At 37.6% G+C, this 16,502-nt stretch overlaps 1 protein-coding gene across 1 annotated transcript in view; it reads right to left on the bottom strand.

Moving 5' to 3' along the window:
- Positions 1-10,584: 10,584 nt before the first annotated feature.
- The window catches only part of AGMO (alkylglycerol monooxygenase), a 353,562-nt gene continuing 347,644 nt past the window's right edge, over positions 10,585-16,502 (bottom strand). Inside the window, exon 13 of the mRNA XM_060108676.1 lies at positions 10,585-10,659. Within this exon, the coding sequence (XP_059964659.1) occupies positions 10,585-10,659 (75 nt within the window). The remainder of the gene's footprint in view (positions 10,660-16,502) is intronic.

Here is a 16,502-nt window from a genome sequence, read left to right as displayed (position 1 = left end):
CATGAGAGCTACAAATAAATTGTTTTATTGGGTGATACTGGCATTAACAATAAAAATTTAAAAATCTATTCTTTTAAACTTTCCCCAGAATATAAAGTTTAAAAAAATTCTGTAAGATTAAAATTCATGAAAGCATTTCTTTTATATCCATATTATAATATACTTTATCATCTTTAAAAATGCCTCCAAAGTGGTCATCATCTTATTCACTGTTAATCTTCAATGCATATTTTGGTTGAATGTTGATTTTAACTAATTTTATCAGTCCGTTTCAGAAAAATAAATTGAAAGGTATGATACATTTAAGTTAGAAAATCTAGTGTCTTTCAGCTTGCTTGCCCGTTTTTTGGCAGTAAACACACTGGGTCTCAACTTCATTCTAACTTTATGGTATTTTGTTGAAAAGACTTCTTATGAATATATTTCTGTTTCTGGTAGCTGAATGAATGAGGCCTAGGATTTCTGAGTATGCTTGACATCTCCTAAACCACATACTTTGGCCATGCATGATATATGGCTCCAGGATAAGTAGTTCTTTCATGAAAGACAGCAGGGCTTCTGCCTTGTGACTGCCAGTCTGCATCCCAAGGAGGCTACCCTTCTCATGGATGCCAGGTGTGAACTGTGAGGGGTGAAGGCAGATGAGTTGTCTGAAACTTAATCATATCCAGGGCTAGAACTTTCTTTTTGAAGATTAGAGCCCAAGAGCCTTGTTCAGTAAGGCTCTGAACCAACAGTGAATAGTGAAAACCATGATCTCTAAAGAATATGTGTCTTGTTTTCTATGAGAATAGGGTTAATAGAATTTCAATACCACTGCACTTAAGAGACTTGTTATATTGGCCTAGAATCAAAATTAATTAAGTAGGTTCCAAAAGTTCGTGGTATGTATTCTTCCTGTCCAATCTTCTAAATATAGCTCTGTCCCATATAATTTTCAAAATTCTGTATACTGAATTTTAACTGTCCTCATACATAAGCTATTTAGTGGGCAAGATGTCCAGACCCACATGCCGTAGACAAAAACAAACCAACTCCCCAAACTCATCTGTGAGCATTTACAGGTATGTATATCAATATTCTTGTTGCTCTCAATACCTTGGTCATTACAGTTGGAGAGTCTCCCCTATACTGGAGAAGTGAAATCTAAGGCTGGTTATTTTTTCACTAATATTTTGTTGGTAATTTGCCACTTGGTAAAACTGGCTTCAAGAGGTCCAGAAAACACTTGGCTCCCAACAATACAAAGAATCATTGCAAGCATTTTTGGTTAGTGGTGATTGAATGCAGATTGCAGGATTGTTTTGCTACCCACATTATTCTTTCAAATGTTTCTGCAGTAGTCGCGTATTACTTTCTAATGATAATCATTTGCATTTTCAAAGCCCATTTTTGCCCCTGACGTTTTATGAGGAATTTACTCAGAGTTCATCTCTGTCTTCACTGTGCTTCCCTCTGGTTTGAGCGGAGGCCTGCAGCTTCTGGGCTTTGGCACGGCCATCGTAATAAATGGCTGCAAAGGACCAGTAGGAAGAAAGCCATGAAAACCACCCAGCATAGGCTCTATAGCAGGTGATGGGCAAAGCAGAATGCTATCATTTCCCATACTCACAGAAAAAGAAAAAAATGAAGGGTGTGCTATGAACTCTATTTCAACACCATACTTAAGAACTGTTTTTCTTAAGAATGTTACTACTCTTAGTCTTCTTATGTAATGGAAAAGGTAAACAGAAGGTTAGGCAAGTCAGTTGGTTGTTTGGGCCTAGCCAGCTCCCAGTTTTTCTTTTCGTGTCTGCTGCTTCCGCCCCCATATGCTTCTTTCTCTCCACTTCTGGTGGTCAAAGGCCTACTCTGCAGATGTTTCTCCCACACAGTGGAAACATTCTCTAATGTGTCTGTACACTTCCCAGCTCTGCTCATATGGGAAAAGGAAAAACTGGAGAGACATAATGAATTTCTGGATTGGTCTTATTCCCTTTTGTGCCTTTCAAAAGTGCTGAAACAGAGAAAAATTACTTTAGACCTATTCACCTTTCCCACACTGCTTGCTACAGAAATTGGTTTATAAAGTCATTGTTTTTACTTTTAAAAAGTAAATAAATAATCTTATCATACCATCTTTCAGAAGTCTCAAGACAGCTAGTCTGTGTTAGAAAACTTTTATAATTTGTTTAAATTGTATTGTTTTTAAAATAAGAGTGATAAATGCTGCAGACTTGGAAAATGAGACTATCTATGGTTTATTATACATAAAGCATGTATGTAGATTGCATCCTGGAATTTTCAAATAATTTTCATAAAGAGATGCTCTTCCCTATTTGCACAGCGGAGTACAGGACCAGTATGCTGAAAACGCAGGACTCACAGAACACAAAAGAAAACAGTTGTTTTAATTTTCTCCACTCCCCCTCCATTCTCTGTGTAAAGCCCAAGTCATTTCTCTGCCCTTGAATGACATCTTGAGCAGCATCCATAAATGACCCGAGTTCTCTTTGAATCTATTTCCTTTAGTTACTTTAGTCATAAAAATATTCTCAGTTCAAAAATTAATATGTCAATGTCTCTGTTTGAAAACCAACTCTGAACTTTATTAGAGGTTCTTCCTCTCCTGGAACCCCTCCCTCCCGATTTGGCCTGCTGCAGGTGAGAAGTATGTAGTGAACCTGTGAGTGTGTGCTCTGTGTGTGTGTGTGTGTGTGTGTGTGTGTGTCCTATAGGAAGGGTACTGGGGTTTTGATCTTGGTTTCTCTTTATCATGTCTTCTCTGCTGAAGCCCAGAGCTTAGTTATGGTTGAAGTCTAAGGGTCAGGAAAGAGCTTTCCTGGCCACCACTGATTTCCTGCTATTTCCCCACACCCTGGGGGGGAAATAAGACTAACTGTCCACTAGGATCTCTCAGGTCAATTCCTGACAAGGGTGATGCCTTCCCATCTGCTACTCCTGGCTCCAACCTCATGTCACCATCGGGCTGTACACCTCCAGCATCTCTCAACCGGCATCCTGTGCCCCCAGCTGTCCTTTGGCAGCTCTCACACTCACTGTGGCCTTCTAGTTCATGGGAAAATGTGCAAACGAGACCCAGTGCCATGAGTGTGATTACTTCCCAAATGCAGCCACTGGCCACTTGGCCAGACAGAGATGGGTCAGACAGAAGTCCACCGAAGCATGCCACAAACTTCAGAGGATGAATAGCTAGCTCTTAATTGGCTTCTCTGAAGCTTTGCTTATGAAGTTTGAGGGAAGGGGAAAGAAGCACTGCTAACTTTTCCCATGTGAAGCGAGGGACCGGTGGAATCTTCATCCCAACAAGCTTTCTGCATCTCCAGAAATTCCCTCTCCTATCCTCATTTCCTAAACTCACAAATCTTCTTTGGTGTGAGGAATTAAGAGTCTTACCATGAATTTAAGACAGTGGAGGTCTTTCATGGTTTTCTATAATCTCACTTTGGAATTTAGGATTAGCTGGTAACTGTTATCTTGGGATTCAGCCAAAACTGAGATTGAAAGATATTAGTTTTACCTTGGGGTAATATATGGTCTTAAATAACTAGGGAGTTCATTAATTCACACATGACACATACTTATTGAGCACCTCCTGTGTGTCAGTCATTATTTGAGTAGCTGGGGAAACAGGACTATAAAACTGTAAGAAATCCCTGCTCTCACAGACACTTAGCGGAGAGTACTAAGTATTCTCTGTTGATTTAAATAAAATAAACAAGAAAGATAAGGAAAACTAAAGCATGTAAGTAATAAGGAGAAAAATAAATAGAAGAACTCTTTTGGGGTGTGTGTGTGTGTGTGTGTGTGTGTGTGTGTGTGATTTTAGTGAGAGAAAACTTCATTAAGAAGGCATTTGATTAAAGACCTGTTGAGGTTAGAGATCAAATCATACAAACAATATCAGTTTGCTAGGGCTTCCACAGCAATGTACCACAAACTGGGTGGCTGAAACAACAGAAATTTGTGGTCTCACAGCTCTGGAGGCTAGAAGTCCAAAACCAAAGTGTCACCTAGAGTTGTGAGGGAATATATGTTCCATGACTCTCTCCTAGCTTCTGATAGTTTGCAGGCAACCTTGGTTGTTCTTGACCGGGAGACACATCACCCTGATTTTTGCCTTCACGTTTCCACGGCATTCTCCCTGAGTGTATGCTTGCCCAAATTTCCATGTTTTATAAGAACACCAGCTGTATTGGGTAAGGGTCCATGCTACTCCAGTATAACCTCATCTCAACCTAATTACATCTATTAACTACACTATTTCCAAATAAGGTCACATCTTAGGTTTTCGGCAGGGGGAGGTTAAGACTTGAACATTTGAATTTTGGGTGGACACAATTCAACCCATAATGCCAACATCTGGAGGAAGACATTGCAGGCAGATGAAAGAGTGAGTACAGGTTGATAAACATTTTATGCAAGTTACATACTTAGCATGAATTTTCCGGAAAAAATTCCGTACTTAATTTATCACTAAACATGCATTTATTTATCAACTTTTTGACTTACCGATGCAAATTAGCAGCCTGATGGTTTTGTTCCTGCGGAGTATTTTACAGGACAAGGTAAGGCTTCTTAGTGTGCCACGTGGCTGCCAGATGCCACTGTTAGACAGTCTCCCCACAACTCCTGCCTAGAAGGAACTAGCCATCCTTAGACACTGATTGTCTTAGCACACAGCATTTTACCAGCAAAGTAAAATGCATGCTGTGTACTATTCCTGAAAAGAGATGTTAGTTGCATTTTGTCTGAATAGGGCAGAGCAGGAGGAACAGAAACTATTATATATGGACATCTTTCATACTTAACTTTGTATTAAAGTGAGAACTCTCTTCACTGTACATCTACTTTTCACTTTATCACAAGAAGCCCTGGCAAAAGCCAAAAGTATAAAATCGATGTCTATCAAACTTAATCCAGTACATTTTAATTTTGCTATTAATAATATTTTATTAAAAATGAGGGCTTCCCTGGTGGTGCAGTGGTTGAGAGTCTGCCTGCCGATGCAGGGGACACGGTTTCGTGCCCTGGTCCGGGAATATCCCACATGCTGTGGAGCGGCTGGGCCCATGAGCCATGGCCGCTGAGCCTGTGCGTCCGGAGCCTGTGCTCCGCAATGGGAGAGGCCACAACAGTGAGAGGCCTGCGTACCTCAAAACAAACAAACAAACAAACAAAAACCCACAAAAAAAGAAACATCAGGGGCAAGTATAAACACGGCTATGACACCAATATTTTTTGATCACGCTTCCATTTTTTGAAAGTTATTTATTTATTTATTTAACATCTTTATTGGAGTATAATACCTTTACAGTGCTGTGTTAGTTTCCGCTGTATAACAAAGTGAATCAGCTATATGTATACATATATCCCCATATCCCCTCCCTCTTATGTATCCCTTCCTCCCACCCTCCCTATCCCACCCTTCTAGGTGGTCACAAAGCACCAAGCTGATCTCCCTGTGCTATGCGGCTGCTTCTCACTACCTATCTATTTTACATTCGGTAGTGTATATATGTCCATGCCACTCTCTCACTTCATCCCAGCTTACCCTTCCCCCTCCCCGTGTCCTCAAGTCCATTCTCTACGTCTGCGTCTTTATTCCTGTCCTGCCCCTAGGTTCTTCAGGACAATTTTTTTTTTTTTAGATTCTATACATATGTGTTAGCATATGGTATTTGTTTTTCTGACTTACTTCATTCTGTATGACAGACTCTAGGTCCATCCACCTCACTACAAATAACTCAATTTCATTTCTTTTTATGGCTGAGTAATATTCCATTGTATATATGTGCCACATCTTCTTTATCCATTCATCTGTCGATGGACACTTAGGTTGCTTCCATGTCCTGGCTGTTGTAAACAGTGCTGCAATGAACATTGTGGTACAAGACTCTTTTTGAATCATGATTTTCTCAGGGTTTATGCCCAGTAGGGATCATGTTTCCTTTGCCTGCTAGACTTCTGTCCTCTCCTCATCTCATTGACGCTTACCTAGGCTTTAAACTTCCAGGTTTTTTTTCAGGTTTGTGAGGATATGCAAAATAATCTCATAGTAAAGTATACTTTTCCTTGGATGGCATATCTAAATATCCATGCTTATTTAATCATTATCACCCCACTCTTTTAATTAGCTATAGAAACAATATTCCCTTACATGGTACATGTCTCCTGCATATTTCTGAATCTCAAGGAGAGGGTCTAGAGAAGTTTTCTTTCACTCTAGATTGCTTATAGCCTCTGTAACTTATCATTAGTAGAACCTTGAACAATACAGACTCTCTGGTACCACTTGAATCCTACTAAATCAGAATTCCAATGTTCCTACCGGCAAGTTTTCATTTTTAAAAAGATCCACGGATAATCCTGATACATAAAGACAAAGGTTACTTCTTCCTGTTTTCTGCAATGTAACTCTATGCAAGTTAGGATTTTGGATTTATTGATGTTAAAACTAAAGGAGAACACACCTAGGGAATGAACTTATGATTGATAGATACTGGTGAGTTTGGAATGGTTGAAATTCTGACTAAAGAGGTATGACACTTGCAGAACTCCAAAAAGCAGACACAACCCACAAGAGAAAACCATCAATGCTTGCTTATTTGCTTTTTTTGCTAATAACTTTTTCCAATTGAGTTTTTGGTGAGGGAGAAGTTATCTGTTATGCTATTGAGAAGAAAAGGAAGCAGACTGGAGCAAGTTCTGAAAAAATACCCCAGTGACAGAACATTGTTAAATCTACTTTCTTTGAGGTAGGCTTAAGATGGGGCCTGACACCTTCCATAGTGCTGCTGAAAATAGTGACATGAAAAATGTTTTAAGATTCTGAAAGCCAAACTACCTCTGTGTTTTCTATCTTTCCTTGGGATTCTGGAAGCTACAAATGTAAAAACATAGAGGAGAGGGCATAGAAAAAGGGAACTCACTTTCTAACTACTGTTGCTCTCCCTAATAAATCACATTATGTTCATCATAATGTACACCATACCTTAAAGAATTCCACTCAATGGTTCTATTGCAGAACGTACACTGAATAATTGAATCATATATGACCAGTAAAGTGAAACGCGAGAACCTCTGATAAACATTAATGCAGGGCTTCCCTGATGGCGCAGTGGTTGAGAATCTGCCTGCCAATGCAGGGGACACGGGTTCGAGCCCTGGTCTGGGAAGATCCCACATGCTGCAGAGCAACTAGGCCCATGAGCCACAACTACTGAGCCTGCGCGTCTGGAGCCTGTGCTCCGCAACAAGAGAGGCCGCAACAGTGAGAGGCCTGCGCACTGCGATGAAGAGCGGCCCCTGCTCGCCGCAACTAGAGAAATCCCTCGCACAGAAATGAAGACTGAACACAGACAAAAATAAATAAATAAATAAATAAATAAATAAATAAATAAAAAACATTAATGCAAGCTGGTAATATTGCTGAATATCATGGCCATGAGATGATTAGATTAAGTTTAACCAAAATAATTAGAAAGAACAAGATGAAGGGGAAGTAAATGACACAACAAATAGAGCTAGAGTAATGGGCAATTTTATCCAATCAAATCAAGTACAGGAGTGGACTTGTTTTAGACATACGGCAATCCTATAAAATAACCTGGGGCCTTATCACTTTCAGAAAGATCATATGTTCTGTACTCATGCACCTAGTCAACTAATCCATCCTGTAACCAAACTACTTTTTCTCTGAACTTTGTTTTGTACCTTGGAGCATCGAATTGAATAGGAAGTTCTCTGAACTTAAACTCCTGAGCCTGTATTCTACAGTTTTGCCTTGGGTATCTGATATCATGTAAAGGAGAAACATGGCCTTCGATGTCAGAACTCAGAGGTTTTAAATTTTCTTCTGACAATCGATTAAGCATGATACGTCTGAGCACGTTTTTTAAATTCTCTCAGCCTCAGAATTCTCTTCTGTAAAATGGTATCAACAGCACTTAATTCCCAGGATTTTAGAGAGTAAAGGAAAGAATGCTAATCAAGCATTACTCAATAAACAAATATGTCTTCCCTCTCTCTAGCCTTATGGTAGATTATCAGATTATCAAACCTGAGAATATTTATAATCATTTCAAAGTCAGTTGACATCTCTCCAGTACAAGTGCTGAGTAATTGATGAGCCCTATTTTTACTGCTTTTCTCTTGAGAGAATGAGAGAGAGAGAGAGAGAGAGAGAGAGGTAAAGTGTTTCCAGTCAAGAGTAAGCATAAATTACATGGCATGACTCAAGATTAATTTACAACATTAATAATAGTTATATGATCTGTCATCATGTATTAGTGCTTGACAAGAGAAAAACTTGACTGGAAAACTAACAAGGTTGAAGGTGAAGAAAAAAGTGCCCTGATTAACACACACAAGGCCTTGGGAATACTACCTATCTGGGAATCACTTCTACTTTCAAAGGCCTGAAAATTTCTAGATTGAAAATGTCTGCATTTCTTAAAAAAAATAATTTATAATCATAGTGAGAGTAACTAAGAGAGAAAAGAAAATGGATTAATTTGAGTTGACTAAAAGAAAACTAAACTTCAGCATAAAAATATCTTTTATCAATTTTGAATTCTTTATTTCCATTATTAAGCTCATTCCTAGACCACTCCTATAAATTCACATATATTCAAGCATATATACATGTTTGTACATGACTCATGGCGAAACCAATAAACTGTCCTAACACATTAAAAAATCTACTTACAGATTTGTGGAAGCTCTCTTTTCTTTGCTGTTCTTGAAGGCTGTAACCTATAGACTGAAGGGTTTTAGGATGTAGAATATGGGTATTCAGAGTTTTTATGCTATAAAAATTAGCAATTTCAAGCCAACAGAGGTTTCCCTGCTTTAATAGGATTCTAAAAACGCAAAGCCCAGCAAGAACTGTTGGTAAGGGAGACGAATAGGGACTAATATCTGTTATGGGTTCAAGTATTTGCTCTAGCTCTGTGTTAAATTAAGAAGTAAAAAAAGATGAATGAAGCAAAGCCAATTCCCTACTTCTGATGCTTGAGATATAATTTGTTAATTTTTTCCATCATGCAAAATTTAATCTTCCTCTGCTTTTCCAGTTTGCAAAATAAATGTGCTTCAGTTTTGCATCATGAGTCCACACAGACACCTGCAGTTTGATTTTTTTACTAGTTCCACAACTTTTCTCTGTTTAAAGGTTAGAAAACACACATTAAAAATAATTCAACCGGGGGCTTCCCTGGTGGCGCAGTGGTTGAGAGTCCGTCTGCCGATGCAGGGGACACGGGTTCGTGCCCCGGTCGGGGAGGATCCCACATGCCACGGAGCGGCTGGACCCGTGAGCCATGGCCGCTGAGCCTGCGCGTCCAGAGCCTGTGCTCCGCAACGGGAGAGGCCACAACAGTGAGAGGCCCGCGTACCGCAAAAAAAAAAAAAAAAAAGTCAACCGCGCTTCCCTGGTGGCGCAGTGGTTGAGAGTCTGCCTGCCGATTCAAGGGACACGGGTTCGTGCCCCGGTGCGGGAGGATCCCACATGCCGCAGAGCAGCTGGGCCCGTGAGCCATGGCCGCTGAGCCTGCGCTTCCGGAGCCTGTGGGTCCGGAGCCTGTGCTCCGCAACGGGAGAGGCCACGGCGGTGGGAGGCCCGCGTACCGCAAAAAAATAAAAAAAAAAATAAGTCAACTAACGGATCAGTCTCTTTAAACCAGCAATGAATATAGGCGAAGCTCAGTGAAGGACAGTATTAACTGTTCTAGTGCTTATAACTTTGCTTACTTAAATTGTAACTTTAAATCTAAGAAATACTGGAAGAAGGAAAGAAAAAAATTCCAACTGTTTTCAGACCTTCCCCCTTTGAACCATTTCCTGCTTATCTCTGTCAGTTCCCTCCTAATGAAATACTTGGCAGATTTTTACAATCCCAATGAATAATATACACACAGTGCTTGGGCAATTTTATTTAGAGAGTCTTTTAACATGATTGTGACAATTTAAAATAGCACAGAAATACTGCACACTCCTCAATTTGCCAAAACAAACTAACCAAACATATTAGACATATGTATCACAAATTAATCTATGGAATAAATGAATTCTGATGAATTCTGGGGATTTTCATTTCAGTGATGTCATTTTCTGTAATGTTACTCCTTAGGTTATATGGCTTTCAAAGGTAAACCTAGCCTTAGGCAGACAACTCATGTAATACATTTTTATGACAACAAATATGTATCTAAGCACAATTTTAGCAGACAGCAAATGAAAAGTTGTTTAAACAATGCTAATAAAATCTTCATTCTTTTTACTGTTTTGAAGTTTTGTCCCTTATTCTCATACTCATTGGCTTAGATGTTACCAGTGGATGTAACATCATTCTATTTGAAATCATTTTCTTTCAACCCTAGCAATAAAGTAACTGCAGCTGACTTTAATTTTAATAGAGAATAATAAATGCAGAAAGGAAGCAAGAGTAGATAAATTTACCTCACATTAGAGAAATAGTTCATATAATCATTATATAAGATAATTATACTTCCATAGGCAGTAGTAATATATTATGGTTGTGGACAAATGGTTAAAACAAGAGAGTTGTGTACAAACGTTTAGTCATTTCCAAGGGTCTGAGACAAGTTGCTTCATGCTTCTTACTCCCCAGAAAGCAATGCAGATGGAAAAAAAAATCTGAAGAAATAAAATACAGAGAGGAAGAACAATTAAAATTGATTCAATACTTCTGTTCAACTGAGTTAGAAATACCTTTCTAGGGGAAAATGAATATACATATTTTAAGCAATTAAATTATTCAAATTGAATCTAGCAGTTGTTCACTGATAGAATATAGCCAACCCAGCTTAAAACATGTTATGTGAAGAGTAGGAGTAAAAAGTTTTGTTTCTGTGGCTTTTAAAATAAAATATCCTCACAAATCTGGGTCATTTCTAGGGATGGGGCTATGTAAATTAGGCAGTGAATGAAACAGAACTGTCTTCCGGCTTTTGGATACACTGCATGTTGTTTGTATTGTACTAAACAATCTCATTATTTATATAGTTTAAGAAGCCTTTGGAAAAGGAGAAATAAAAACAGTATTAAGGAATCATTTCTCTCTGAGGCAATGGGATCTACCATATTATGAACTTCACCCAACATGAATTAAATTCTAAATAGTGCTGACTTAACTACTTAGTCTTTTGATCTTACCAGGTGTAAAACTGTAACTGCAAAATTCTCTTTAAAATTGAAGACATACTAAATCATAATAAATCATAAGAGTTCATTGAGTTTACCCCTTTGCTTTCGAGTAACACCACACATTCCCAATAAATCACCAAAATTTAACCAAGTAAAAGTGTTGACTTCTTATGATCCTAGCAAGAATGATAATACAGCCATCTTCAGGAAGAATTAACCAGTTGCAGAAATTTTCATTGTGTGTCACCTAAATGCCATAATGACCTAAACACACATACCTTCTGCTCTTCTTGAGGTAAAATCTAGGCACTGGTCATAGTCCTTACACCTCAGAGCTTTCCAAAGTCAACCCTTACCCTTTACCTATACACTAAAACTAAGCTACAGGATTTCTTTTATGATCTCCATTTTATGTGTTATTAGAGTGATGATGAAAAATGTCCCAACAGCTGGGGATATGGGGAAAGCTGTGAAAGCATTTCTCCATACTTTTTTTTTTACTGTGCAAACTTCTTCAAATGATTAAAATATGACCACTTGCCTCTCCCCAGAAAGATCACAATTACTGAAAGATCCATTAAAATGTACAAAGAGACATAGTTAAGTAATAAGATGAAGGCATGGGGAACATTCTGGGGTGATAGACTAAAGTGAAGCCAAGGCCATTAACTGAGGCCAGTCATTCATTCACAGAAAATACCCTCAACTGCCATGAATTTGCTATTAAAGCCTGGATATGAAAATAACAACAACAACAAAACCCTCTTAAACCCAAATATTTAGATTAGATGGGTAGGTTGTTCAGTTTCATATGAACATTCTTGTTCTTTCTAGAGAACTATTATCCTTCACATTAGCTAATCTGATAGTTTTATTCAAATCCATGTGTTACTTTCAGCCTATAACATCCACAATATAAAAAAAAATACCAAAAATAAAATCAAAAGTTATTTTGAAGCAGGAGTCAAGAATAATATTAACATTCTGAAGTTGCCTCAGAAATCAAATGCAATATGCTTAAAGGCTGGTTTTGATTTTGTTTCTTTTGACTGTACTTTAAGTAAAATGACCTCATGGGATTTCTCACGCGGTGCCAAGCAAAGTAATATCAAGATAAGGGATATTTGTGAAAGTTAGTAGATTGTGCAGTGAATTACATTTGTATATGAACATGGGTTAATGTTGGCAGAGGGATAGCTGAGAAGACAGCTTTCAAGTGGGACAGAGATGATAAATCTATGATATCGGGGTGAATAGTTTAATTTGGATCCATAATATTAATTGAGCAACTAATGGATACTTTGTGCTGTGCAAGGCACTGGTATCTGAAAAATTTGGCAGCAGAAATTTTTATTGGTTTTCAATCTAGTGTCTAGGGTCACATGGGTTATTATTTTTTTTAAGTGGGAGCCCCTGTCCTCCTCTGACCCTCATCCCCAGCCTTCCCAGGACTCCCAGACTGCACACAATCAGCAGGGAAGCTGGGGGCAGATCACAGGACCACATGGATTATTTCATTGGTTGAAGTCTAGGGAGAATGAAACCTCTACAACTGTGTGTAAAATTTTGTATGTCATAATTCTCCTCGTCCCTACTCTCCACCCACTAGACTATCCATACTTTCATCTAGGATCTCTGCAATATTAAGAACCTCTGATCTAACAAGAGTGTGAGAAAGATTATAATTCAGTACCTGCCTTTGTTGTTAATTCACCACTTCCCAACTAAATCGTTCCACTTTTGAAACTATAAATCCAGTTATATTTCCTTAAGGACCCATCCCTAATTAAAACACAAAGATCTTATCGTATTACCTAAAATGCTTTTACCTTTTTACCAAAAAATGCAATGTTGCACAGTTTGTAGTTTTATTTTGTTTCTCTGTTTTTGGTTTTCTATTTTTTCAGGCCCCTACGTATTATCCCTCCAAATGGAGGAGAAAAGCTAATGAAGCGAAGAGGTCAGATTCACATGTAAGATTAATGCACAGTTAAAGCCTTGCTTACGCTGGGCATTGTCTTAGGTGCCTTTACTAGATTATAATGTTTTATTCTCACAGCAAACTTGGAGAATTGGTATCCAGTTTACTGGTGAGGCAATGGGAACTCATAATTTATGTGGCTTACCAAGCAGTCACAAAACTACTAAATATCAGAGCTTGTATGATGTTTTTTGTTTACTTAATGTCCCCCAGAAAATCAAACTACACATCCTGGGAAGTTAGTTCAGTGAATATGAACATCAACAGTGAATTCATTTTCTCTTTTTTAGTAATCACTGTACTTTTTTGCCACTAACTACTAGGTTTCTAAGACCTTTTCACAATCAATATTTTAAGCATAAAGTGGATTTTTAAAATATATAATGAAATCCAGATTGGCACAAGATCATAGAAATTAAACGCAATGAATATGTCCTTCTCAAAATATGCATGACCCTGGAATAGATACCCAGTTTTATTAGAAAATAAATAGGAAAACACAGATTTGCTTTTATATTTTTGAATGTGTATATATACTTATAATAGATCTAAACATACATTTCATGTATAATTTTAAGCTGGAAAACTACTTAACATGGACTCAATATGATCACTTGATTATTATAGTCATTTCATTTAAAATTTTCCCTTGTCCAATCTTTCTCTTGATTTTTGTATTAGGCTGTTTATTTTAGTTCTCCATAGCTGATCAGATTAAAAGTGTCATTTGAGATAATTGCTCATTAACATATTTCTCAATCAACTCTTTGTACAATGAAGGCAGGGGAATTACTACTTAGGCCAGTGTAAGACTACATGGAAACCACAGCACTTTTTCTTTGCAGTATTCTTCCCTAATCTGTAGATATGATGCTTCCAGATATGTACAAACTCAATGAACACTTATTTTATTCTAGGTCTGGGCAAGTCCCATGATTTTAACAGCTGGATTCAAAATATGAAACAGAGGAAGTTCACTCTTGGTGTCAAGCCCTCCCTGTGTAACACATCATTAGTGGCCCTTGTCTTCAGGCTATTTCCTTGACTTCTCAGGGCCCTGCACTCTGATGCCTGAACTTTGGCCTGTACAGATGCTCTCCACATTTTCTCCGCCCCTTTCCCAAAAGTTCACCAATTGGCAGGTGGCTAATCTGAGCCATTAATCCATAATAAAATGTCAGCGGGAACTGACGTGTCATTCTGCTGCTCCTCCCCGCTAAGTCTGTGTTTTTTGAGGCCTTATTAAAAATGGAGCAAATCAGGCATCTATTCCTTTTTTTTAACTTTTTAAAATTGAAATAGTTAATTTACAATGTTTTATTAGTTTCAAGTGTACAGCAAAGTGATTCAGTTATACATACATATATATCTATGCTTTTTCAGATTCTTTTCCATTATAGGTTATTACAAGATATTGAGTATAGTTCCCTGTGCTATACAGTTGGTCCTTGTTGGTTATCTATTTTACACAGAGTAGTGTATATATGTTAATCCCAAACGCCTAATTTATCTCTCACCCCTCCCCTGCTATCCCCTTTGGTAACCATAAGTTTGTTTTCTATGTCTGTGAGTCTATTTCTGTTTCATAAATAAGTTCAGTTGTGTCATCTTTTTAGATTCCACATATAAGTGATATCATATGATATTTGTCTTTGTTTGGCTTACTTCACTTAATATGATAATCTTTAGGTCCATCCATGTTGCTGCAAATGGTATTATTTCACTCTTTTTCATGTCAGAGTAACATTGCATTGTATATATATGTATCACATCTCCTTTATTAACCTGTCAATGGACATTTAGGTTGCTTCCACGTCTTGGTTATTGTAAATAGTGCTTCTGTGAACACTGGGGTGCATGTATCTTTTCAAATTAGAGTTTACTCCAGATATTTGCCTGAGAGTGGGATTGCTGGATCATATGGTAACTCTATTTTCAGTTTTTTAAAGAACCTCCATACTGTTCTCTATAGTGGCTGCATGAATTTACATTCCCACCAACAGTGCAGGAGGGTTCCTTTTTCTCCACATCCTCTCCAGCATTTCTTATTTGTAGACTTTTTAACGATGGCCATTCTCACTGGTGTGAGGTGATAACTCATTCTAGTTTTGATTTGCATTTCTCTAATAATTAGCAATGTTAAGCATCTTTTCATGTGCCTGTTGGCCATCTGTATGTCTTCTTTGGAGAAATGTCTATTTAGGCCTTCTGCCCATTTTTTGATTGGGTTTTTTGTTTTTTGATATTAAACTATATGAGCTGTTTGTATATTTTGGAAATTAATCCCTTGTCAGTCACATCATTTGCAAATATTTTTTCCCACTCCATAGGTTGTCTTTTTGTTTTGTTTATGGACTCAATTTGCTGTGCAAAAACTTTTAAGTTCAATTAGGTCCCATTTGTTTATTTATTTTTTATTGTTTCCACTACTCTAGGAAATGGATCCAAAAAGATATTGCTGTGATTTATGTCACAGACTGTTCTGCCTATGTTTTCCTCTAGGAGTTTTATAGTACCTGGTCTTACATTTATGTCTTTAATCCATTTTGATTTTATTTTTGTATATGGTGTTAGAGACTGTTCTAATTTCATTCTTTTACATGTAGCTGTCTAATCTTCACAGCACCACTTGTTGAAGAAACTGTCTTTTCTCCACTGTATAGTCTTGCTTCCTTTGTTGTAGATTAATTGACCATAAGTGCATGGGTTGATTTCTGGCTTTCTATTCTGTTCCATTGATCTGTATGTCTCGTTCTGCCTAGTACCATACTGTTTTGATGACTGTAACTTTGTAATATAGTCTGAGGTCAGTACAGTATTGTCTGTACCAAACTTGCATGAAGCAAGTTTATAGGTGCCATTTCTCCAACTACACTTACTCACTTCCTATCTCTCTGTCACATTTTGGTAATTCTCACAAATTTCAAACTTCATTATTATTATATTTGTTATAGTGATCTGTGATTTTTGATGGTACTACCATAACTCACTGAAGGCTTAGATGATAGTTAGCATTTTTAGCAATAAAGTATTTTTTAATTAAGGTATGTAAAAATTTTTTAGACATAATGCTATTGTACACTTAATAGACTACAATATAGTGTAGACATAACTTATATGCAGTGGGGAACCAAAATATTTGTGTGACTCACTTTATTGTAATATTTCTTTACTATGGTGGTCTGCAACCAAATCCACAGTATCTCCAAGGTAGGCTTGTACTCCATTGTGTATATTTTGAAGCAAATTTAGACCTCCACGTTGATTTCCTAAAATTCTCCTGGAATGAATGTACCTATTTTGTATCACTAATAAAGAACCTATAAACTAATAAAGCATCACCTATAAACTG

The sequence above is a fragment of the Mesoplodon densirostris genome, chromosome 9 (genome assembly GCF_025265405.1).
Source record: "Mesoplodon densirostris isolate mMesDen1 chromosome 9, mMesDen1 primary haplotype, whole genome shotgun sequence".
Classification (NCBI taxonomy): Eukaryota; Metazoa; Chordata; class Mammalia; order Artiodactyla; family Ziphiidae; genus Mesoplodon; species Mesoplodon densirostris.
This window is presented reverse-complemented; position numbering and strand designations above follow the sequence as displayed.